At 34.7% G+C, this 26,952-nt stretch overlaps 1 protein-coding gene across 4 annotated transcripts in view; it reads right to left on the reverse strand.

The window, feature by feature from the left end:
• Positions 1 to 26,952, reverse strand: part of ATP8A1 (ATPase phospholipid transporting 8A1) — a 103,616-nt gene that overhangs the window by 58,179 nt on the left and 18,485 nt on the right. For 2 of the 4 annotated variants that reach the window (XM_040064348.2, XM_040064352.2), the window contains 13 exons: positions 25,253 to 25,326; positions 23,530 to 23,599; positions 22,806 to 22,933; positions 19,546 to 19,657; positions 18,578 to 18,743; positions 16,280 to 16,407; positions 13,555 to 13,632; positions 11,073 to 11,161; positions 10,499 to 10,543; positions 7,749 to 7,821; positions 5,648 to 5,753; positions 4,370 to 4,452; positions 4,136 to 4,185 (listed from right to left, as the gene is read on the reverse strand). In XM_040064348.2, the coding sequence (XP_039920282.1) occupies positions 4,136 to 4,185; positions 4,370 to 4,452; positions 5,648 to 5,753; positions 7,749 to 7,821; positions 10,499 to 10,543; positions 11,073 to 11,161; positions 13,555 to 13,632; positions 16,280 to 16,407; positions 18,578 to 18,743; positions 19,546 to 19,657; positions 22,806 to 22,933; positions 23,530 to 23,599; positions 25,253 to 25,326 (1,202 nt within the window). The remainder of the gene's footprint in view (positions 1 to 4,135; positions 4,186 to 4,369; positions 4,453 to 5,647; positions 5,754 to 7,748; positions 7,822 to 10,498; positions 10,544 to 11,072; positions 11,162 to 13,554; positions 13,633 to 16,279; positions 16,408 to 18,577; positions 18,744 to 19,545; positions 19,658 to 22,805; positions 22,934 to 23,529; positions 23,600 to 25,252; positions 25,327 to 26,952) is intronic. The other 2 variants (XM_040064349.2, XM_040064351.2) reach the window with 2 other exon arrangements.

The following is a 26,952-nucleotide window of genomic DNA, read 5'->3' on the forward strand; positions in this document are numbered from 1 at the left end:
ACAATAATTCGATATATTTGCCCTTGACAGGTAAAAACTCAGCAGTTTTGTACTTGTCTTGCAATACCAGAAGATTGCAACTTTGAAGTCCTTTGATTATGCTGCATATTATTGTACTGAAGATGTCTCAAAGAATAACCAATAATTTTCCTATAGAATTCTGAAACTTTATCTATAAAGACAGATATTGAATCTTGACTGACATGCACTTTCTTAGTAAAACTACAATAAAGTTAATGACAAATAGTTACTGTCAAGGACTTCTAACTTTTTATGAGCTTTTTTATGGCAGTGACAGTTTTAGCTCCTTTTCCTGGTGAACTACAGTAAGCCACTAAATTGCACTACCACAAATAGCTGTCAGTGTGAGACCACTGTTTTGTTCTGCTTGTTCTCCATAGAAGCGATGTGAACAGCCATAAAGATGACCTGGTTACAATACTGAACAGAAAATATTTGCTGAAATAGTGACAGAGAAAATGACGGCAAGCCTACAAATTTGAGACATCTGAGATACCATCAATATGCACAAAACAAGAACTTTTTGTCTAGAAAAGGGAGAAAATATCACAAGAAATTAGGAATTGACAAAAATCTGGAAAAATAAAAATTCGTCTGGGAGAAAAGAAGACACCATCATCTACTGTCCTAAGTGAAATACAGAAATTAGCAGCATCTACTGACTGCTGAATGTGGTGGTGTCCTGCATTCCCTTATGTCTGTGCCCCACACAAAATGACTTACTTCTACCCAACATGGAGCCTCTCTATGAGTCAGCCCCAAGCAAATCATCCTCAAGGTGTGTTTGCATACATTCCTTTGATAATAGTCATTTTTAATAATCTGTAATTTAAAAAAAAAGAGTAAGAAAAAAGCCCCCATGTCCTTATGTGCTATGGAGCCCTGCAGACCCTCTGCTGTGATCTCTATGTACCTGCAGGCTGGGTAACCCCTCAGGCTGTTACAAAGAGGAAGAATAGCTGGTAATTCCCACGGAGTTGCAAAGGGATTATAAAGAGACAGAAGCATATTAAAGGGACAGAAATACTTCCCTCAGTCACAAGATTCGCCACTTTCAGAAGCAGCTCTTGATAGGTCCAGGTACTCTGCAATCTGACTTGATTTAAGAATAAATAACCACAGAAAACAAACACTGCTACAGAGGTTTCGGTACCTCCTCTGTCAGCCACTCATTCTTTCTTTTACTTTTACAAGTATCAGGTGCTCAGTCACAAAATCAGTGTATTCTGGAGCATTCTGAATGATTGAGAGGAGGTAAGGCCTCAAATGCTCTAGGATGTCTTCTGTCTGCCCATTACAACAGCTAAGACAAATGTAAATTACTCATGAAACCAAACACACAGGAGAGACGACTAATCAAGGTATGAATTATGGGTAAATACACTGGCATCATAAATCAAAAATATAGCAATTCAGGCAAGAAGGTTTAAACTGTAACTATCACAGATGATTTCTGATAGACTATGGAGGTATGCCCTCGGGATATAGATGAAAATCAGTCATTAAATCAATAGACAGTACATACTCCAGATATTGAGATATTATTACAATATATGCACTAAATACTTGCCAGTGAAATTAATTCTGGTGCTAAAAATGCAAATCTTTCCTCTAGGAAAACAAGCAGATACAAAACAAAACCTCATTCAGTAGCACTGCTAGAAGTGACACGTTGATGCAAGGACTGATGTGCAAATTGTGCACTGATAGTGGACAGTGCTTATGGTTAATGACGCCAGGAATCACACACTCAAAATCTTACTCAATTTCGCAACTGGCCCAGGTGAAAACACAGTGCACGTAGTTGGCACAGAGATGAAACCAAAGATAAGACTTTCTATGCCTGTGGATCTCTGACACTGAGCCTTGCTTTCCCCTGCCCTGCAGACACATATCCTACGAGTTGGTTTGGACTGCCAAGAGACAGCTGCAGTTTTTCTGTTTGTTACAGCACCAGGTGACAGAATACAAGTACAGGCAAACACACTGCACAATTAACAGTACAGGAAGGCCTGAACAGCAGGGAATCTGAACAACCCTTCACTTCCTAGAAGCAAAGGCACCACAGCAGTTGTGGCAATTGAGCAGACTATCTACTGGAGGCTATGTAAACTGAGCACAAATTATTAAGACACTATTTGCTAATTTTAAGAATTATCAGTATAGTACTTCCAGCTGCTTTCAGTATGCTCACCTGCCAGTTAGACTGACAACTACCTCCTTGCCATGAACAAAGTATAATTACTATGTTGTATAAAGTCTACCTCTCCTTTCACAGGCACAAGTGTAATCACTGAAAAAAGAGAATACCAGAAGTGACAAGTCTAGCAAGTATTCCTACAAGTTTTACTTCTGTAACACGCTTCTCCAGAAGACTGTCCTAGCAAATGTTGTGCTCTACTTGCAGAAGAGTCCTAACCTAGCCTCACTGGAAAGTGGCAAGGAATTCATTTGCATTTCTTCTGGGAAAAACTTGGAACACCTGGAAACTCTTAACTCAACAGTTTATTCAAAACAGACTACTTCTCTGAAGGTACATGCTCCTACTCATACAAATAGTGTTGTCTTGGAGCCAAACTTTCTCTTGCTGTGGAACACGGGTGACCTCTAGTGCTTCCAACAAGTCAAGTCCAAGCACGGTTAAATATTGGAGAATAAGAACTAAAACACCTATAAAAACTGAATACTTAATAAAATTCTGGGATCAGTATCCACCAAAAAACTTGTATCTCCAAAGGCTGAGATTTAAAAGCAATTCTCCCATCTCCATAAATTATCTCTGCTTAAATTACAATTTTAGACCTAAGCAGAAGTTTTTAAAAAAAATCTATGGAATCAAGACAAAGATCAAAACCAGAAACAAAGTAGCAATCATTCACTGCTACTCCAGAAACACAGTATGAACTTTCACAGAAGTAGAATTAACAGCAATGCACTTTGCACTGCATACTTGCTAACTTACAAGAAAACAAAATGCAAGCAATGCCTGCAAAAAAAAACCAACCATGACATATATCTAAAAAATACATGCATGTCCTCCACAATATATAAAATGAACATTAATTGCAAGCAGACATTATAAGACATTCAAAACTATTAAAATTACATTCTGTTGCATCTTTCATTGCTTCATATTATTATTGCTATTACTATAACTATAGGCAACTACTCTGATTTCACACGACTTATAGATCTTCAGTCTGTCTCTCATGCACTGGATTGTTTTATTTATTGTTTTTTCTTTTTTTGTTGCTTTTCTTTGGTTTCATTTTTAGCTAAGCTCAAGGGAAATATATGACAGGAAGGAAAACAACAATCACTTTCCACAGGCACAATTATGAGTAATAATTTTAAGAAAAAAAGGAACTTCCTCTACATGCAATTCTCTTCCTTATCCTGTGCCAAAGTAAGCAACAGACCTACACAAACAATTAGAACACAGGCAGCACACACAGATACAATATAAACAGCTCTACATAAGAATTGAAACTGCATCAATATTTCTTATGGGTACATTTATAACTCCAAGAACTTTAACTCAAAATTTTTCCTGAAAGCAAAATATATCATACTGATATCCCAAGTAAACCAAAGGGTCAACACTGTAGTGATGTGGCTCAGAAGATAATGAGTCTCAGTCTAAAGTGTTTAAACAAGCCATAATTATACAAGTGTATCTAAGGTCAAGTGCAAAATTTGTTTTATCAATCATGATAAATACATTTACTTTTAAATAAATCATATGGTGCCAAAGCTTTCAGAAATACATTTAGAAGTTTGAATACTTTCCTATATTATTTTTCTTTTTTTTTTTTTTTTAATTTTTGAGATCAAAGAATTTTTTAATCTTTAAGCAAAGGCAAAAGTGAAAAATATTAGTCACAATGTAGACAACAAGAAAAAAAAAGGCCTCAGAAAATGTTTTACAATAAACCAGCAAGTGTAATCTTAATTATGTACTCTGCTTTGTCTATAGTGTGTTTACATATTACACAGATACACGCTACACAACCTGCATACTTTGACTGTAAAAATATAAAAAATGCAAGCATTTTTATCCATGAGAGAAGTGTCTAAGTATTTTCAAAAAAAAAGACACCAAGTACAAATTTACCTTGTAAATTCCAGGACATTTAGCAGTTCATATCTCTCTTCCTGTCCCAACTGAAGAATAATAAAAAAAAAAACAAAACCAGAAGGGTAAGAATTAAAAAAAATCCCAAGCAAAAGAACCAAAACCAACCAAACAATATGTCAAAACAAATGTATCATAATGCAGTTATTCAGATTATTTAAAGTAAAGTAGAAGCAAGTACAGTAAATTAAAATGTTACTCCAATGTACTTACAGACTCAATGATTACTGAGTCCGGCGTCCTTCCAGTGAACACAAAACGAAGATTCCTGGCTGCTCTGACCAATGCTCCTTCATCTGCAGCAAGTCAAATAGTTATTTAACAAATGCACCAGAAAACTGTTAACCATGATTTAATAAATATAGTCCAGGCTTTTCTACTTTTCGCTTCCTTTTTCCTCTATGGATTTCAAGACTAAATGTTGTGCTAGAACAAGCTCTTTGTTTCTCCTGTGAAAACTGATGAAATGAATTTACAGTTCTGAGAATACAAGCCCTGAAAGGAGCACACCTCTCAGCTCAGTAACGAGAGCACCCTACTCAAAGCACCTAGGTTAGCACCTTCTTCAGTAGGTCACTGGACAATGTACAATATTCTTTCTTTAAGTTCTCATTTGGAATAGAAGAGTGGTAAGTCATTCCTGTAAATAACAGTAACTTCAACATCTACATTCAGGAAACCAGCAATCACATTTCCAAAAGCCATCAGTTCTCTCCAAATGCCCCAGAATGTCAAAACAAAGTTTGCTTGCAGTGCCCAGTAAAACACTGCCATGACTTAGTCAATTTTATTTATGGCACTACCTCTGCCCTTGTCTTTCAGCTGTTTTAGGACAGGATTCAGCAAGGTAGCCACCTAGAATCTGGGGAGCCAAGGAAGAACCTCTTCACTTTAGGTAATTTTTCCCATCATAAATTGTAACATATTAGCTCAGCAGAGCTGAGCATATTTTCTTCATTCTGCCTTAATAATTTTCTAAATTCAAAAACTGTCTATGAACCACAAAAGGCTTGAAACAGACCTTTTGCATGATGATACTTTCTCAATCTTTAACAGAATTTATCACGACTTCTATTAAAAACATTTCTGTTTTGCTTACACAGTCTCTGTTTTAAAACAGTAAAATGGTTACCAAGTACAGAATAGGCTTATAGAATAAGCAAGGACATCAATTTGTTTCCTGATTTGATTTTTAGCTACTTCTGAGCACCTCCTTTAGAATTCCACAGCAATCTGACACCTCAGTAGTGCTGCATGGTTACTGATTCTTTGCCCTTACATAATCCACGGGACATTCAAAGGTATTTTCTAACAAAAATTTTAAAAGTCTTAATCCTTTTTACAGAACTGATTCTAGCTGATACCAATTAGTTTTTGAGGGATTTTTTTTTTTTTTTTTTTTATTTTGGAAGATTCTTCAGAAACAATAAACTGAATAAAATTTGCTTGTTGAGTTGATAGAATATGTTCACTGAGTTATTTGAGTCTCACCTGGAGATGCTGCTTGATATATAATTTTATCACCTTCTCTTTCTGGAACTGCTGTATGACACACTGCCATCATTGTCAAGAACTCACATATTATAGGTGCAGTTGGCTGAGAAAAGAAAGAGGTTGGAATGTGATTACTCATTTCAGCAATAAACAACCAAAATGTAATAACAGATACAGACAAATAATAGCCCACAAAAATTTAATGAAAGGTACCTCTTTTCTTTAAAAATTATCTGTACACTAATTTCAGCATGTAGGATAACTTCTTTCTGGTACTTACATATTGGTTATATAAATGTAATTTACTGGCATTTGCTATCACAACAATCAAAATTAGATACCCAGAAATGTAGAACATTTCAAGTAATTATTTTTAGGGAAGGTAAGTATGAATGATATATTGAAAGAATAATATTTTATTAACAGAAGTGTTTATGGATGTTGTCTTTTTTACTAAAAAAGTAACTCTTTTATTTTTGTCTAGTTTTGACAACATTTTTTGAGAACGTTTAGAAAGATGTAGCAAATAAAAATCACATGTAAAATGTTGAAGAGCAGACTGCTTTCAAAGAAGACATTTAAATCAATAAATCAAGTACTTCAAAGTGTATAAAGTGGAAAAAAATTGAAATTATTTAGCCAAAAGAGGGGAAAAGAAACATCTAAGTAGAATAGTTGACTGGACTTGACAAATACAGCTAAGACCCTTATTATTACAGCAGGCTTTTGCAGAATGAACTCACTCTTGAACGGCTGTTTAAAAGAAACCCCAGCATAACCTGAGCTCAAAGCAGCTGCCACCTCAACTGAGGGTTTCTTGTAGCATATTTATGGTATTTCAGATTTGTAGTAGACTAAGAATAACATTACAATTACTCTATAAAATACAATAATTTCTCAAAACCTAATTTAATTCAGTAGTGCAGAATCACTAATGGGAGCAAGTTCTTATTCTTTTCCACTGAGGGCCACCAGATCCTCTACGATGTATTCAGAAAGCTGAATTACAAATTCTTTTCCAAAGCACTTCTGAATACATTTAAAATACAGTGGTGAAACCTTTCTTTGAATGTGTACCTGAATTTTTAAGATGCATACAAATGCATTTTTATAGCTTCCATGCTCATATTATATGTATTTAATACTACACATCTACCAGAAAACTTTGAAGATTCAACAATTGCATACCAAGGACACTTCAACAACAGCAGTAGCGGTTTATCCCTCCTTCCAACTATGCCACACTCCCTGTTATTAGCATTGTAAATATAAATGGCCTGTGCAGGTAAGTATAAGAGTCCCCTTTGCTTTAGATACACTTGAGAACTGCTCTCAGATGTCTAACACTAAAGACTGCCCCACTTGTAAGAACAAGATGCCCCAATGTCTGTCAGTTAAACTGGAACTAGCCACTAGTAGGACAAAACAAAAGAAAAGAAAACAGCAATTTAATTACACCCTTCAAAAATAGAACAACAGTTACACTGTTTAAAGTAGGTGTTGGTTATGACTAGGTAAAAAAATATCTTGTACAAACAAAAAGCAGAAAGTGGTAATGAGGTATACTGTTTCTTAATCAGATCATAAGTAACTTGTAATTTCCTGAGATATGTATTGTCTCTTTGGGGCAAATATCAGCCTTCAAAATGCCTCTTGCATCTCATAATTTGAAGATCTAACCTCATGGAAGCATGAACATAAACCCAATGCATACGGTTAATTCCTGACCCCTGTCCAAGGCCAGGTAAGTTATATCAGGATGTAAATTAACTTGGCTTATCCTGAAAGCTTTAATGCATGTCATGACATCACCTGAACAGCAGGAGTACCCATAAAACACCCAGAGAAAGAAGAACAACACAAGACTACTTCAAACTCATAACATCTGAACTATAGCATCAAAACAAAAAAGGAGAGGAGAAAAAAGGGGTTGGATGAACATATATCAGCAACAATTACAAAAATATTCATGAGGTCACGCTGATTTTGTATAAATACACAATTTACTTATTTTCCCTCAAAGGACATAATCTTTTGAATTACTGAGAGCAAAGGTTTCATCTCACAAAACAATGATAATTGTTTCTGCATAACTTACATGGTTGTTTTGAAGATTCTCCAATAATGATACATCACTAAATGTTTTTTCATCTCCATTTTGTGGGCCTTGCCTGGAAATAATTGAGTAAAAAGGAGATGACTGTTAGCATGATTTTAACAGTTTATATACAAATCATCGAAACAGAAGTTTTGGGCTATAGCTGCTAAAATAAAAGGTGCAATCATGTATTGTGAGAAAAAGAATTGAAATGGTACTTGTTTCACATTTCCCAAGTTTATTTTATTTAAAGAAACCTTTGTTTATATACACTTAAATCCAGCAAAGCCTCCCTGTTGAATTCAACCAATGAAGGAAGAAGTAAAAATATAACCACAATGTAAGACTAAGGCGTCTTGTCTTCTGACCTCTAGAATGAGATTATAGAAGGGACACAAAAAATATGTATGTCCGAAGAGATCACATTTCATCAAGAAATTAGCAGTTTTGGGATGAGTTTCTAAATCTTTGCAGAAAAGCCAGTCTAGAAAAAGGTAAATAAATGAGTTCAGACATCAGAGAGGTCTGCATGCAGAAGGTTTGCTTTCTATTACTCATGATCAAAAAGGAACATATGAAATTGAAAGATAAGACACAATAATAATGGTGTTCAAAAGGAACATATGAAATTGAAAGATAAGACACAATGATAATGGTGAAGTACAGACTTAAGAAATGCAATGGTTCTGGAGAAATAAAGTAATACACTAGCATCTCCCAAATTGCACAAATATTCTGGCTGAATCTGAGAGCTTAAAAACGTAGATACTTCTAGGAAGATTTGTTACTGCAGCTGACTACAGCTACAGTCTTGACACTACAACTAAGTGTTAAGACAGTCTAGATGATTTTGAATCTCAGTGAAACAAAACAGTGTTGAAAAGTGAATCCAATTGAAGGATTTTTTTTTTTTTTTTAAATTTACTTTGGGTCTTGCTTTGGATTACATAATCTTACAAAAGAATAAATACATTTGGTGATTTAAGTTGAAGAATAAGCCATATACATAAAAGGCAGTCTAAAGATTCTCTATGAAAACCAAAAGTGAGCTCTTTTAGTCCTGCAGTAACTACCATAGAGGAATATAAAATGCAGAACCACCTCTGCACAGCCATGCAAGAAGGGCTAGCTACTTTTTCTAAGTATAATTAAAGTGAAAAATTTGAAGCATTCCTTTTCACCAAGACTTTTTTTTAATGCAAAGCAAATAGATCTTGAAGTGCCACATATTAAGACCTTCAGACACATTATTTGTTTAGAGCCTAAGCTTTAAGCTTTATTTGCTTAAAGCTTTCTGATGTAAGTTTTCCAGATTCTCAGTGCTAAAATACGGAAAAACATTTGCAGGTGTAAGTTGTAACAAAGTGGAAAACATTTTTTTGTAATACAAAATAAAAGATATAAAAGATATAAAAAGATTTGGGATTTAGTATATTAGTCATGTTAGGGCTAGAAATGTTACTGGCACAAACAGATTTTATTAATTGCAATAGATTTATATACCAAGAAATTTCAAGTATCATATTTTATAAGTGTTTCTAATATATTCTTTGCCTATAAGAGGTTGTTTTTTTTTTTTTTTTAACTACTGTTCAGATATCAGTTTATCCATTTCAGATGTGCTTGTAAAGATATTTATGTGAGTTAGCCAAACCCAGTCTTTTTTCGTTAATGGCTTATAGGCAAGCACGCTTAATTTCATGTAATTGTTTTAATTACTTGTATGCAGCTAAGCACATTTATGCATCTTTAGGAAACATTTTCCTTCTACATCAAATGATGATATTCAGATAAGGTAAGATTTTGGGGAATGCATGTGTACTACATTTTCTGTGCTGCAGGAGGAATTTTGCAAGGTTTGTTTTTTCTTTTTTTTCCAATCTAAATGAAGAATTATTAATGCTAATTTAGCAAAGATTTTTTTTTCTTCATATGTTTACAAAACATGACAACATTCCAATTTTGTGTGCCATTGTCTTACTGTCACTTTCAACAAATAAAATAGTGATAATTTAAAGACTGTAAATGACATCTTTTTCTGTAATGTATCCCAGCTTACAATTTGGTATTTATTTGGTATTGCAAATATTTAGTTTAAGAAAAGTATGATGAAGAAGCACAAGACTTCATGTAGATGACAGCAGAAAGTAAGCCAGAACTTTTCTTTCCTGAAGTTCCCATTAAGACATTAATGTTAGGCCCAAGTGTATTTGGGTGCTCTTATCTCCGTTGCAGTTAAGAACTACTTAGTGCTAATATTCTAAAACTATCTGTAGGAAGTAAAATAGAAGCAATAACATTACATATTTTTCAGTCTCAAATATGGATTTTTTTTCTAAACTTATTTTTGATTATTACTACCATATTACTGACTAACAGTAGAGAAGTGTGATTAAAGTTACCATAGTACCAGATATGTAATAAAAGACAAAACTTTCTCTCCTGCAATAAATGACAAAAACTTTCTCTCCAATAAGTAATTTTGAATTGCACCAGACTGTCAGTAGAATGACTGCAGTATTATTTCAGGGCTCTTATTAGAGATTCTATTCCAGAGTATGCAACCTAATGCCATAGAATTTGGACAGCATAACTGTGTAAGATGATCAGTCTGCGTGAATTCAATGCTGAAATAACTTCCAAGCAGTAAAATATCTCACATTTAGCTCCATCTCTAAATATATTGCTCAGTATTTTTAAACCTGAATCTTCAAGAAACAACAGAAGCTAAATGATTTTTGAGAGCTTACCAATCATCTGAAGCAACACTACAATCCTCAGGCTCAGGGCAATGGCTGCACAAGAAGCAAGGGAAAAATAGAACAGGAAGAGTAGAAAGAATCACAAATGCTAAAAAAATGGATCCCGTGTTAAAAAAAGTAGTTAGTTAATAAAACAAAATTACCAAAAAGACCCCGTTTTGCAACTGTTTTGCTAGTGCCTAGATTGCAGTGAAAATTGAAAAAATACGGTCTTTCTACTGAGACTTCATAAACCATAACAAACCAAGTTTTTGGAAGTCTCCCTCAGGCTTTTGTTTGTAACAACATTAAACAGGGTAAATGATGGCAAAAACATGCATATTGAAGTTCCTTTACAGCAGAAAGCCTGTGGTATCTCAACTTTGTTTCTGTTCATCTTTGCAAAAAGAGATGTCGTGACAGAAGTGATCCTGTCTCTTACAAGTGACCTTTTTTAGTCACAAAAAACTGACTGAGTTGTAGATATTTTCAGGTGTAAGTTTATTTTTAACAACAGTATTAATGCACAGGTACATATGATAGGCAGAGGCACATAGATGAAGAAGGATATAAAAATACCTACCCATATGCAATTCCTGCGACCGTACACTTCTTAAATTGCATGACATTGCATGTCAGGGTACCCGTTTTGTCAGAAAATATGTATTTGACCTAAACAAATGATAAAATCCATGATACATTAACATTCAGCAGTTAGTGACATATCTAGTACATTTCATGACTACCAATACATGAAATATTTTTACCTGTAATTTTCACAGTTTATAGAAAAAAAGCCAACAACAAAACCAATACATAAGCCTGGCAGATGCACAGCCTTTGTACCCATTTCCAAAGAAATCAATCAACTGAGATGTCAGGACACTTAAGCTTTCTTCAGTGCTCGGTGGTGTACTTAGCCATCCCTAACTCTGTATTTTGTTGAAGCCCAAGAAACTGGTGAAGATCAATGACTGCCGGTAAAACATTAAACTTTGGACAGAAAGCAATATGGTAAGAAAAGTATTTATATGCATTTCTAAACCAATCTTTTTGACATAGAAATATCTTCTTAAAGCCAAAATGTTAGTAAAAGCACAACGGTTCAGAAATGCCAAATTACAGGAAAAGGAGAAATACATTCCTTTCTGCTTACTCTAGATCTCCTATTTCCCTAGCATTATAAACCCTTCTGTTCCAGAAACTACAAGGTAAAGCATTTTAAAATTCAAAGCTGAAGTACCTATGATATTTTTACATTTTGTTTAAACCTAACCTTACGAAAAAAGTTAATATATGAAGAAATGAGGTCGTCTGTGATGAAGCACAAATTATGTGAGTCACAGTTAAACTTCAATTAAAATTCAAACTTGCTTTTAATTAAAAAAAAAAAAAAAATCCAAGGATCCTTAATTAGGAATTAACTGCATTATACCTGGGACTAATAAAGCTATGTATTAGTAAAAATATTTCTGAGGAATTATGTCTCAGCCAAACCAGCAGTTAGAAGAAATCTTTCTGTGTCAGGTTTATGCTGCAAACTGTGTATTTTTTTTTTTTTTTTGTGTGTGGGCACAGTGGCAAAGTGGGAATTGCAGCTAGGAAAATTCAACCTTTTCTTCCCAACACCAAAGTTTTGCCTTTCTTAAAACCTGAAGATCTCTTGGGGGAAATCTCTTTATTATGTGAAACCCTCATGTACTTCAAAGAAGAAACCTGCTCTTTTTAGTAGAGTCCTTTGGTCCCCCTACAAAAATCTGCACAAATTAAGAATCTGTCAAAAAAAAAAGAAAGTGGAGATCCCAAACCTGACTAGCTCTTGATGGTGAAGGAGAATTTGATGAGAATCCTAAGAAATGAAGACAAAAACTACTGAAGTCTAAAGGAAAGAATGTGTCTGAGAATGTGAATAACAAACTAGGCTGCACAGATAGAAAAAACAGATAGTGTGAAATGAAACAGAAGGAAAGCTAAGATTCAACAAAGACTCTTCTCCACTATAGGAGCTTGTACTCCCCTTCAAAGTCAGGAAAAGAAATTCTTCTGCACATACATGTTAAACCCAGCAGGCAAAGGCTGTGTAGAACAGTCATAGAACATGTTATCTTTCAACCAGTGTTTCCAAAAGGGACATCTCTTAAGTATTAGTCCCTAAGACTGCTTTGCTATATGGCTAAACCCAAGTTATTATTTATTTGTTTTGGGAAGCTAGAGACAACTTTTACATTCCCATGCAAAACAAAGAATTAGTTATGAAAACTTCTAGGTTGGGAAATGCAAGACTATATATACTTGTGTTCATAATACAACTCCATTAAATGAACATGTAATTTATTTTCCACAGCAAGAGTTGCTCACCACAAGTGTACCAGAAAGCTGAGCATGTTTTTAAAGCCAGACTGCAAATACAATTGACTGAAAGAGCAAATACCATGTGTAGTTCTTCCCGAAGCACACCCTCTGCCCTGGCACATTTGTACTAAGTCATACTTCCTAATTATGAACAACATATAGCAAGTGATGTCTTGCGACAAATCAAACTTATTTTACAGTATTAAAAGAGAACTTCAGAGCACATAGAAGAATTAAGCCCAAATTTCCAGAGTTTAATTGAGCTATGAGACCCCACTCACGTCTTCAAGTCCTTAGTGGCAAGAAAAGAGGACATGTATAGAACTGTGATTCAACTGGCTAAGATACTCACTGTCTCTTCTGAGCAATACAGAGCATGTAAAAAAAAATGACATGCTGAAGACACGTATTATAGTAAGTGTATACACTGAGACTAAATTTTGTGTGACAGACAGCCTTAATGCTCAAAATTCCTTGGATTTTGTAACTTAATTGATACAGTTCAACCTTCTGTGATTACCACATACACACTGATAGAGATTGTTAATGTAATAGTGGTTTTAAATCGCTCACAATGCACAGTATTATTAAAAACATCTGACAAAACAAAGAATAGAAATAAGCAAATAATAAAGCAAGAATATATTTTTTTAGAAATAAATCCTCACATGAATAATTTCAGTACAGAGTTAGAATCAGTAACTCTTATCTACCTGGCCAAGCTCTTCATTAAGATTGGAAGTACGAGCCATCGCAGCAGTATCTGTAGGTTCATAGTGCATGTCTATGTCCTAGAGATAAAAAAAAGTACATATATCTAAAAATCAGTCTTGAAAGCTTCTTACAGAAGATCTCCCACATAAATAGAAAAGTTAAGTGTAGAAGGAAAGACCAAACATGAATAGATCTACCTAAGATTGTTTCAACATGGTAAGGTCACAGATACTATCAGATCACTTCCAAGAGTCCCCAGAGGAAAAAAAGATTTTCTCATGGGCGACTCTGCTATGATTACTTCTAGTGATCAGTATTACTGAAAAACTGCTGACCCATGTATTAAAAATGACTTTAGCAACAAGCAGAAACACTACACTGTAACTCTTAGGGAGAAGTCAGTCTTAACCTACTCGTATGCACAACCAGTCATTTCTAAATAGCAAGATAAACATATCTTGAGATAAAAACATGAAGACAAATTTGAGAATACACAATAAATGTAAGATACAATTCACATGCTGTGAGTTCTTTTCCTCTTACTTGTTAAATAAACATCAGAGTTTGTTTTTAAACACTGTAGAAGTTTAAAACATTGTCAAACATTGTAATATAGCGCAACAGATTGCAGATGACCAACTTCTCCATACAAATATAATCTACACATAAAGAGAAATATTACTTAAGATAAATGTCCAGAGTCCCAGACTAGGATAAATTAAAGGCAAATAATCCCTCATAATGAGAAACTGGGGCAGGAAGTTAAGGTAAAACTGCCTTTCTGATTTCTTGTATTAACAATGGCAATCTACACATTCAAGACGGGTCTTTGTTGAATATTTATTTTAAAATACAGACAATTAAGGAAGAATTTCATTGCATTCTCCAATTTGTTAACAGTTTGTTTTACAGCACGAAAAAAAATTAAGAAATTGAAACCAGCTGACTGCTCACAAAAGTATTTAACTTTTAAAAAAACCCATATGCTTCACCTGCTACTTCACATGCATTCTTATCTATATCTCCATGAAATATGTCACAAATCTATTTCACACATTTGGTCAAGGAATCGGATTAAAGTGTTCAGAATGCTATGATAAATTTACTTTCGGAAAAAATGGAAAAATGGAAGGCATGCTTACACGGCTTTAAGGAAAACAGCTCACTCCTATCTCCGTTTCATCAGATTAAACCCCTCTGAATTCTCCATTTATAAATTATGGAGAAAATAATTAAAGAATGCCAAAATGTTCTTTATATATTTGATATTTATATATTTCATAAGTGGTAATACTAGCAGACACTGCCTTTTTACAATAATCCCACTCCATTAAACTAGGGTTATGCTTGAAAAAAAAATAATAAGCAAAATACCAAAGCAAAATGCCAAAGTCTGGAAAGAAAATATGAAACTGGACAAAACTCCCCAACACTGCAAAACACGTTCTTCTGATCATTCTGAATGAAAATGATACCTGAATATCAATAATGAGAAAGTAAAAAGCACAAAAACACTGTCAGAGACTGAAATGGTATAGTTCATGGCTTAAACATTGTTGTGAAAAGCTGCACCACCAAAGCCCACCTTGAGTGGGCCCTCTGAGTGAAACCTTGGTCTGTGAGTTAAGCTGCCTAAGAGAACTCGAGGTAAGATAAAGTGACACTTTTGTTCAATCATCTCAGGTCTGGGAAGAAACAGATAAGGCTGGGAAAGCATCCACAGGAGGGCCAAGCCCAGCAGCTGTCCCAAAAATCATCAGCTTTGGGCTGGGGGAGGCCTTAGCTCTCAATCTTATCTCCTTCTGCCACGTTTTCACAGAATCGCCCCCCAACCAAGGGAAGTAGGAGGGCCCTGGGTGTGTCGTGCAACCTCTGGTCAGAGGTAGGGAACACCCATCTTCTGTCACACAAACTGGCTCAACTGTGAAACAACCTCCCACCACCCCAGGAAAGCCAAATCCACAGGATGTTCATGAGAGGTGCAGCCGAGGGGGTGTCACACTCACCAAAGACCCCCAAAGTGCTCCCCATATCACTCTTACGGCCTTGCCTCAGAGCACTACATGTGATGCAAAACGAAGCAACCGATCCACAGTCTTGCCAGAAACAGTGTCCAACTTGCCCTGGACATTTCCACGTGGACCAAAATAGCCTGGTTAATTAAATATTAATCCTTTGAATTCTATGCTTTTTGGAGGGGGAACCTCACCACCAAGAAGACCAGATGGAGAGGACCAACAACACGCCATTGGGACCCACAGAGGGGTGATATATTTCCACTTAATCTGTCTCTCTCACTCTTCCTGTCGCCCCCACTCCCTTTTACTATTTCCTTCTTTCTCTTTCATTTACTGTTAAATAAAATGTATCAATTTTTTGGCATCAACATTCAAACTTGTTTCCTTTTAATCATGTTTTGGGGAATATTCGAACCTGAAGTTTCTATCTGCAATCCACAGACAGTTCACTTTCCTCCTCCACAACTAGTGGATCACAACAAATATGCTATAAAAATCTATCTGGTGCAGCTATAGGAGTTACTTATTCATAACTAAATGAAATAATTTATTATTACCTCCTCATATTCCACTAATAATAAATGAACACATTAGAAAAAGTCTGACAAAAAAATGTACATATACGTAGACAAGCAATCCATCATTTCACTGACTTGTGAACCACTTGATTTTAGAAATCAATGCATATTAGAAAAATAATATTTACCCAATTTATGAAATACGCCTGGATAAATTTAACAACTTCAAGTGTAACCAACAAGCTGATTGGAATAAGATTATTGAAGAGAATGATAAAAGTCAAGAAATTCAATCCAAAGTTGCTTGCTCCACCATCTGCCAAAAAACCAAAGTAATCAAATAAATATTTGAGACTGTAGTTAGAAGTATATATATGCAGCATATTCAAAATATTGCATTAATAGCTGATTTCTGAAGTCTTCTAAGAAGAATCTCTGGAGTTACAGTATCACTTGCCTACATACAAGAACTTCCTCAGAGTTAAGGATCTCTATTGTAACCGCAGAGTTCAAATTCGGTGACCTTTGCAATCATCTCCAATTTCTGAAGAGCAAACTTACCAGCCATTCCCTCTTTTGCTACATTTTAAGATCAAAATCTGGGAATATCTATATAAACAACCCAGTTCTAAACTCAAAATATTACAGTCTTATATTTTGAAAGGGGAAAAATATAGTGGAATGAATTTTTTCTCCATCCACCTTCACACAATCATATACTCTCCCTCAACAGAGCAAAATGCTATGAAAGAGGTAAATTCACACCCCATGGAAGGAAGATATGAAATTACAGAGTTTAATGAAAGTCCTAAAAAAATGGAAATGTGAATATTAACATATAAAACAAGTATTTTTATACTACTTTTTGCTTTGAAGTTTTAAGTTCCTTTAAAGATAACAAATAGTTGCACCTCAGAGAAGATGAGAATGGAAAAGTCTGCTGTGCAGTACAGCAAAAGGGTAAAAGATGGAGCCTGCCTAGCTGTATTCAAGGTATCTCAAAGAAAAACAGTCTCAGATAGGTCTTCACTGTCTGTCCAATGTGGATTTGGTTATTACTCTAAGATCCAGGAAAGAAGGTTTTGGAGACTTTCATTAATATCAATTCCAGCATCAAATGAAGTACTTGTCTAAAAGACCAGGGAGCTAAAAAAATAACTAACTAAGGGGAAAGGGCAATAAAACGCTTCTTACATATTAAAAGCATCTGGCATCAGAACAACTATATGCTGAATACAGCTTTGAAGGACATATTTTACAAAACCCAAACCAATTTAATTTAGTCATGGGACATATATCAGACAATAAACTGACTTGGATAATCAGTTGAGAACACACAAACCAAAATATCAATGGCCACTATTTCATTCTCTTTTTTCAGGAATAATAACAATTTATGAACTGCTTCACTACTGTGCTAACCATAGAATAGCCATGATATTCTTAAAACTTTTCTATTTCTCAGAAAAGAAAAAAAAATGCACAGATGAAGCACATCTAATGCCCTCCTTCGACATTACTGAAAATTGTCAATATTCTATGAACTAGTTCACTTTTTCTTACCTCACTTGGAAAACATGAAAGTTAATTGTCTTAATTAAAAAAAAAGTTTCCTTCTCAGCATCAAAAAGAAGGGAAGCAAAGTTCGTCATAAATGCAGACACAGAAACTTTAGGAGTGCCTTCAAATCCGAACTTCAAGATTTTCCTTTTAGAACTTATCAAAACCCCAAAAAACCCCTCTTTACTGACTACATTCAGAAGCTTTATACTCAGGAGCTTTGTTTCAATTTTGGTTCTTCCTAAGTGAAAAAGGCCCTAAGAAATTCTGAAAACATGAATAATTGACCACAAAGTATATTCATGAAAACCTCTCTTAGGTCTCGTTTCTGCACAGAGGGTCAGACTCTGTCAGTATGTTACATCACACTGCCCTGCATCCCCCTTACGTACAGCTGCCCAGTTGAGTATGGCGGATGAGACCTCTTGTGCTTCTTTTATCTTTTTTAGGAGGAGTTGATTAAGTTCTGATATTAACTAGTTAAAGCCCTATGCAGTAAAAATTATAAAGCTACAGCATCACTTCCTAAGACAAGCAAGTTTAAAATTTCAGAAAAGTCACTGCAGCTTTAAATGTAATCTAATGGTATAGCTCAAAGAGGCTTCAGTCTGATGTCTAGGAAGCTGTTTATGCCAGTGGAATGCTGATGCAGACCTTGCTGAGCTGCAGAGATGGAATGCCTGAAACTAGTAGAGACAAACAAATCATCTCACCCTTCCTGTACTCAGCAAGAGCTCAAATAGCACAGTAAGGCAAATTTTATACTTGCTGCAATATATCTAGCCTAATGACTTTAGTCAACAAACAAAGAAGAGAGATTGATAAAAAAAACAAAACCACACTGTGCAAGGAAGTTAATCATCCTACTTTCCACATACAAAAGGCAACGGAATACTAAAATATTAATGTAATATTTTAAATCTTACATTTTAGATCAAGATACCAGTCTCTTCCAGTATGTCTTCGGTTCCATATAGCTGAACCAATAGAGCAGATCAAAGACATGGCAATAAGGATGCAGAACAAAATCAAAATTTGAATATTCGTAATTCGTTCCACATTAGACATTTTAAGAGGTGGACTGGTTGAATTCTGTAGAAGACAAAAACCAACAGCGGCTATTAAATATTAGATGAGTTAACACAGTTCTTGCTTTTCAAGTTACTTGTTACCGTATCCTTTTCTAAATATTCCCTAAGATACATCATCATCATAAATGCCCTAGCTCTTTTACTTAAAAAAGCCCAGAACAAGCAGCTTATAAATGCATAAATTGGAGCTTTAGAATTGTGTCACAAGAAGTTAACACCAATAGTTAACAGTAAACATTAAAAATTAATGTACATCTACCTTGTCAGTGCAATAGAAGATAGATGCTAATACAGAGACACTTTTTCAAGTAACTATTTTACAAATTAGAAAAGCAATAAGTAAGGCATGAATGACCAATCTGAAATTCTTTCTTCTCAACAGGCGCATTTCAATTCTGATATTTCAAAACATATTAGGCAAAGTAATTTCAGTCTCTTCCCTCCTCATTTTGTTTTCTGACAAGAATGATTACCTTTGTACTTGAAAGAAAGGCCCAGAAGAGGATAGTTTTAGGAACAGTCAAAAACTAAAAAAGACAAACTATGATAACAGAACTTGCTAATAAAGAGTTTTCAAAGCACAACACAGATTCAATGGCTATGCTTACTAGTGGAAAAACTACTTTGAGACTAAGTGACTAAAATAACAAGAAATTGCTTTATTTTTATTACTTTTAATTCACAGGAAAGATGCTCTATTACTGACATTTTAGTACTATATTGAATTAAGACATGTACCTGTACTACAGAATGGTAAATTAAGGTAAAAAACAGACAGGTCAGACAAAATCCAAGTGACAAACCTGCATGAGTTTTGTGTCATGTCCAGTATAGACAACTATCCCGTGAACCCACTGAGTATTTCTCAACTGAGCTCCTCGCAGAAGAATCTGATCAGATCCCAATGGAACAGTACTAGAAGTAAAAGTTTTACATTTTAATACTAAACCAGTCAATGTCAATGAATAATCAGCAGTTGTTAAAACTAATATCTTAAAAATTACACGGTTGTTGTTAATAGAACCAAAAGAACCAAATTTTCAGAGTTAACTTTTTAGGAGTTTTGAAAGAGAAAACTTGACAGATAAAAGCCAGGCCGAAATTATATTTTCAAAATTTTACTTACCACTTAATTGTTATCATTTATTTTGAAATGGTACTACTAACCAAGCATACTGAAAGTAAAAATGTCTAATTCTCCTGTGATTTATGATTATAATTTTTCTCCTAAATGATCTCTTAAAAATTTGATTTTTAAATCAATTTTCAAATGAAATAATTTTGTGAACTCTCAACTTAGTCCACTCTTCTAATAAAATTATCATCCTTTATGAACACATTTATTTAACATTCACAGTAATATTTCATGTGCCTTCTTTAAACTGCAAAACCAGGTATATTTTGTTCTGCTATTCTTTTAAAACTGTGTAATAAAGGAGCAACATTTCCTCAAAAGACATGGGAAACACTTAATTGTCTTAAATTCTGACAGCTGTCTTTCTCAAAATACAAAAATTTTAGATTACTCTTTGCCACAGACAAACATGCCCTATTTTGGTATTTTTCTTTCTATAAACACCAACTGGCAGTTCACATTTGTCAAAAGTGCTCTAGTGTTTGGAATTCTTACCCAAAACTACTATCTCTCCTTGTTTGAAAGCAACACATTATTAAGATCAAAAATTAACTGATTAAGGACAGCAGCTGTATCTCTGATATGTAAAATACAAGGCATCTGAAAAAGGCATGATATTTAGTAACATTTTGGGCAGCTCAAAGAGTCAGGGTATGGAAAGCTCAGATCTACCAGGTGGCATGTGACAGATACTCAACAATGTGATCACACTCCACTGTATTAAAGTGACGGTGCAACGACTTGACAGAGATCTCAAGTGTCTTATTTTCCAGCCTCAGCCTTCTTAAAACTGATCCAGCACATCTCATTTCTCTTGCATTTTACATAACTTTTGACATGTCAGCAACATGCTAGGGTTGTATTCAGTAAGGGATGTTCTCAATGAGGAAAGATGCTTTTAGAATACTTTCCTAGCAGAGGGTAAATTAGGAGCTAGTAATTCCTGAGACACGTGTGAAACTTACACAAAAAAATGTTGTTATTTACAAGTATACTTCACTCTGATCCAAAATTTTAATAATGTTCTCATGAAAACATGTATTTTAGGCCTGGATAACCAGAATATGACCTTGTTTTGCACAATCCCCTCACCACTCACCAAGCCACTGTCTAGTCATAGGTTCAAAAAAAACAGGCTAAAGAATTTTTCTCCTTTCTCTAGCTAATTTAATTTAATGGACTAAAACCAAGCTGACATGTTTCTGTATAGCCATAAGCATAATAAGCTGCATACTTTGGTGATAAGGGTTAGCTCACTCAAAGGCTAAAGATAGCAGGAAAACTTTTGCCTCTTAGTTCACAGATTTAGCCAAAAGGCAAAATACCTGTAACGATGTTCTGTCTCCTTGAATACTGTGTATCCAAAAGAAATAAAACTTTTTTTTTTTTTTTTTGAGTTGCTCTCCCATGAAGGGAAAGAGAAACTGAAAAGGTCAACAAGATACAACATTTATAGCACTCCAATGACTTACATTAATTGAAAGAAGAGAGAGACACATTTTCAGTATCCTCTATCACTTTTGCAAGTATGTTAAGATGGTAATGCATAAAGTGTAAATAACAACTGCTGGACCTACATAATGTGGTAGGAAGGTCTAAAGATCTGTACAAATAAATATCAAGTCGATGAATCTGCACTCCCTCTATTATGGGCAGAAAAAGAACCTATCCCGGATTTTTCAGGCTGAAGTAAGGCTAAGATCCAAAAAGACTCACTTACCTGCAATTCTTTCTCACTGAAGGCAAATATTATATCAGAGCCACACTTCTGGAACTATCCTACTGCATAGGAACTATAGGCAAAATATTCCAAAATAGAATTTCTCAAATGAAAAATTCCTTGACCAGCAGATGGCGTCCTCCTACACATTCTTAAGGCATAATAGCCATCAGCATATTCAATGTTTATTTTTTAATCTAAATTTTAAAATTAATTATTAGATTAAAAATGAAAATATTTTTTCCTTCTAGCCAGGGAGGAAGAATGAATGTGTGGATCTGCTATAACTATTACCTTCAGAGAAGAATTACAGGTAAATGTTTTTCTCTTCTTAATGACAAATACAGTGGAATTATAATAGATCCACACTCTTGCAACTGAAAAATCCTGGAATGCATCTGTAAGAAATCATTAGATAAAAAATGGAATATTAAGGGCGAAAAAAGAGAGGCATTTAGTAATTAGTTAGCAATATATGTATCAGTCTAAAACCACTAGCATGTACAATATTGGATATAGAGAAATAAATACCTACAAAATAAGAAAGAAATACTGTAAATCTTTGAGAATGAAGGATACAGCAATTCTGGAACTAGCAATTAATCTTCTGTGAATCCACAGAGGATTCTGATATCACTATCTGATAAGCATTTCAGTATTTTAAGAATTTTTAAACAGTTATACAAGCATGTGTATTTTAAGTGCATATTTTCTATTTTTAAGGAACATACTTTAAGTAAACTAAGGTATTAAATGTTTCTCAGCTACCAAATTCAAGAATTTGGGGTATATAGCAATGGACTCTCTCCACACTTAGACAAACAGAAGATTAAAAAAAAAAAAAAAAAAAAAAAAAAGAAAGAAAAAAAGAAGACAAGAAATTATTTCTATTCCGCTTCTATAACAGATGATATGCTTAAAATGTGAGTCACTAGGTATATATTCCTGAACTGTCAGAAGATGATTAGCAGTCTCTTCTATTATTAATATCTAATGCTTTCTGAAGCATATCTAGTAAAACAACTCAAGTTGTAGACAGTAGAAGTAAGGTTTTATGCTTCTAGGTTTCTTTTCAAAAGAGTAAAGTCTAGCAGAGAATACATAAAAAAAGATTTACTATTCATATTTTTACTTCAGTAGTTTAAGAACACATGGCCGTCTACTCTAAGACTGAATCTCCCAAGATCTTCTTCCTTGTACTTACGTACCCATGCCCTTCCAGTCTGATGTTTCCAACAAAGTCATAAAGATGTCGGTTTGGGCTCTCACACTCAATTCTGCCAGAGAGTTGCATCAAGCTTTCTGTGTCCTTGATGTCTGATGTTAGTGGCAAACCCTGTAAACAAAATTAATTTGTCATGACATTAAAAACCACTATCCAATAACAAATATACGTATTATAAATCTAATAGCAAGACCAGAAAACAATCATCCCTATGGGAGCAAAATGGACCAGCTACACTTTACTGTCGCAACTGGGTGCTACAGTGAAAAAGTCACCTTGGCATCTGAAAATACCATGACCAAGACAGGGTTGTAATACATCACAGAGCTCAGCAAGAGTGTCCCTGGATAGTGACAGCACACTCAGTCAAAATGTGCAATTCCCTACCCGTCCCTGAAGGACATTACTGGCCCCCATCAACTGCTTACTGCAGTGCCTCTGCCTCCATCATTTCTCTAGAAATAAAGCCAGTAACCAAACTACTTACATTTCTACCTATACGCTCAAAGAGAAACCCTAAAACAAAGAATGACTTAGGAGTAACCACTCATTCCCCCACTTTTATGATGCCAGTAATTTACAGCTTTTTATTCAAATAATGAAAATTTCAGGTTCATCTAAAACATCCATTAGTGTAATAAAATGTTTTTATAAGCATTAATAGACAATAATAATATTAGCAATATTCTCAAAAATTAAGTTCTTACCTGTCGAATTTTTAGGTTTGTCTCACCATCTAAGTTAGATGTTTCAATGTAGCACATGGCCTGTGGTTCACTATTAAGAGAAAAAAAGTCCTGAATTCAAAATTATAATGGCACAATCCATAAGCTTCCTCTAATGTTGTAACACTTATTTATGGAAACAGGTTTGTCTTATCAAGTCTTCAAAACCAGAATAATTTACAGCCAAATCTATAAAAACTAACAGTACTTTACATTTTCAGAGAAGTTTGCCGAAGCCTACTTTCTTAAATGAAACGTTGATAAAAGCCCTGTACCCAAGCAAAAGTGTTCTATCTTTACACATGACATCACGATACGGACACAACGTAATGCATTTGTAGTGCTTACTAGTGCAGGCAGCAGGAGTTTAAGATACAAAAGTTTCCTTGCAAAAGGTTTTCTTACAAAAGAAGTCTAAATTATGGACAACATAATACAGTTCTGGAAATATATCCTTCTTTTGCCATTACAAAAGTTTTTTTAGAAATTAGAAGCTTTAAATTCATGCAGAATATTGCTACTTGAATTCATTATTTATTTGACAGACACCAAGAAATTTCTAAATTACCCCAGTCAGCTCCCATTTTTTGGGTGTGAGAACAGAACACCTACTGTTTAAATCTAAGACAGAAAGAAGTTTTGATTCTGGAAAGGATCAAATAAAAGAATAAAGGTTTACTCTCTACACCACTTTAATGCTTCTGGTGTTTTCATTACTTCCAGTATGAAATTCAAGCATCAATTATTTTTAAAATTTCCTTTATTAATGCAACAGTGGCTACAGTTAAGTGACTAAATTTTAGATTATTTACAGGATAATTTTAAGTAGGCTATTTTTAACACAATTTTGTAAAGTACAAGCATTAAAATGTGAAAATTTTTCATAAGGTACATTCAAGCTACTGAATGAGTTTGTTCTTGGCAAACTTCTCTAAAAATATAAATAACCTTTATTTAGCCTGTTTGTATGGAACCACCTGTGTAAGCCACTTTCACAATTCTAACATTTTTAGTAGTTAACAGTAAAAACCAACCAATATTTTTGTAAAGCACTTTTAAAACAAACTAAGGCAGCAAAGACATTTCAAGTGAGACACATGCTTAATTGCAATAACTGCAGCAGATTACAGTGACCTCCAAAGTAAGTTACAGTTAGATCAAGGCAGGCCCATTGATTGGTTAGGGAAAAAACAAAGTGTGGAAAGAGTGCAGACAATAGCATTAAGCTGACATGTCTAAGAAACATGCAGTTTGTCACAATACACAAGAACAATGCTGCTTTTGCCACCACATGCAGCAGAGATTGTGCAACATCCAAGTTTGTGCAGAGGGTCCTCTACCAGTCCTACCAATGTTAAACTATATTCTTTGCTGAAAACAGCGAGCTGGTAGAAACATATATTCCTTTTAAAACATATATTTAACCTGGTGTTTAACTGGGTTTATTCAACAACTTGTTTGATGAAATTTTATGGGGGTAGTGTAAAAACCAAGAGGAGTGAAACAATTTTAACTTCTTGAAGTGTTATTGTGTATTTTTGCTTTAATGATCTGTACTTGATAAAAGAACCCTTTCTAATTTTATAAGTATGTAGGTTTTGTTGGAGAAAGGTGAATAGCAAAGATAATCAACATGGCAGTGTTATTCGTATTTGGTATATGAGGACCCACATACACGTATCCTGTGCAACTACTTTATTCTAACCTTGATGACAGACTGATGAGATCAGCTGGGAGATGTTCCCCATTGGTCACTTTCACTACTTCCCCTACTGCCACCTACACATCCCAGTTTGAAATGATTAGAACAGAAAAATAAGTGACAGGGAAAAAAAACCAAACCCAACAAACAAAACAAAACAAATGAACAAAGACAAAAAGACAGAGTTTGAAATTATTATTCAAACAATACATGTTAATTAAAATGCTGATGACATTTTTTTCAAAATCTATTTTAATCAGGTCAGAAAGAAAGGAGCTAGAACACCTTCATTTTTACTCAAGTGGTTTATATTACTGTTAGGCACAAATTTTAAGCTGCAGAACACACTGACAATATATGTAAATAAAAAACCGTGTTACGTTTATTTCTCAATTGACCAAGTTTCTAGCCACTCCATACATCAATTAAAAAATAACAGCCACAACCATAGATTTTCCACCAACTTTTCTGAAGATCCAGGTAACAAGTACCTTTTCTATGTAGACATGCCAAAAATTATTTTGTATTTTTTCCAGTTTTGTAAATTTCAGTTTACACTGAACTATCTACCATACAGAATTAAATTTCAAAGGTTTATGTCCCTCACTGTAAGAGATTATAGTTTCCTAAAATATTTAAGATCCTCTTGTTCTCCAGAAAATGCTATTGCTGGTAAAAAGAATATATTATTAGTTTGAATTAAAACCAGGCCCAAAGACTCACATTACTTTGGGAACCTAAAATGTAACTGGGCATCAATAAAGTCCTGAAAGCAAAATTGATGACAGTCCTCCTGAAAAAAACATGGCCATATGGAGATGAGAGATGGAGGAGAGCACCTGCCAGTATGCAGGCAAAATTAGAGGTCATGTAGTAGTACAGACTTCTCTCCTGGAAGAAAGGCTGAAACAGGATCCTAGTCATATCACTAGGGAAGAAGTTTTCGCTGCAAGAAATGCCTGAACTGGGCCTAGAAAAGCAATTGTTAATCAAAGAGTCCCCATTACAAACTGGATCCTAGAAGAAAAGCTAACAGGAAAATTCAGTGTGAGCAATGGTCACAGTTGGACACACACAGTGTGCTCTAGTAAGGGCACTAAAGAGGGGTTAAACAAAGCGCAAACAATTCTGACCAAGTCCTGCAGCAGGTATTATTTTCACTGTCAGCTCACGATACAAGATTCCTTCAGGGTTACAAGGATTGCAAAGTAGGCTTTTCAGGCAGTTGGTATTTTCCTGTGTGTAAACCACAAGTGTGATGCAAGTGTCCTCCAAATTTGAAAGGGCAAAACTGTGAAGACAGCTAGGAATAGACTGAAATTTAGGGAATTACTCAGAAAGATTATGAAGAAGCTTCTCTGAGAGGACGTAATCTCTTCAACCTGCAAGACACTACAGTTAGCATGACAGAAGCTATCATCAGGCCAACAGAAAAAGCGTCCTTGCTGCATGGCGTATTGCCTGCAAAGATCTTGGTGGGGAATTTATAAATGCTTCTCAAAGTACAGAAGTAAAAGGTTTACAGAGGACACTCAACACAAGCTAAGTTATGACTAACAGTAGCACTGAAGGGCACTAATTCCCCCCAGACTGTGGAGGAAATTTACAGTATATTCTGGGAACAACTTTACACTTGATAATAATTTATTAGAACTGCTTTAGAAACAGCTACACTTAATTTTGAGATATAATGGAATACAGAG

Source organism: Hirundo rustica, chromosome 5, assembly GCF_015227805.2.
Source record: "Hirundo rustica isolate bHirRus1 chromosome 5, bHirRus1.pri.v3, whole genome shotgun sequence".
Taxonomy (NCBI): domain Eukaryota; kingdom Metazoa; phylum Chordata; class Aves; order Passeriformes; family Hirundinidae; genus Hirundo; species Hirundo rustica.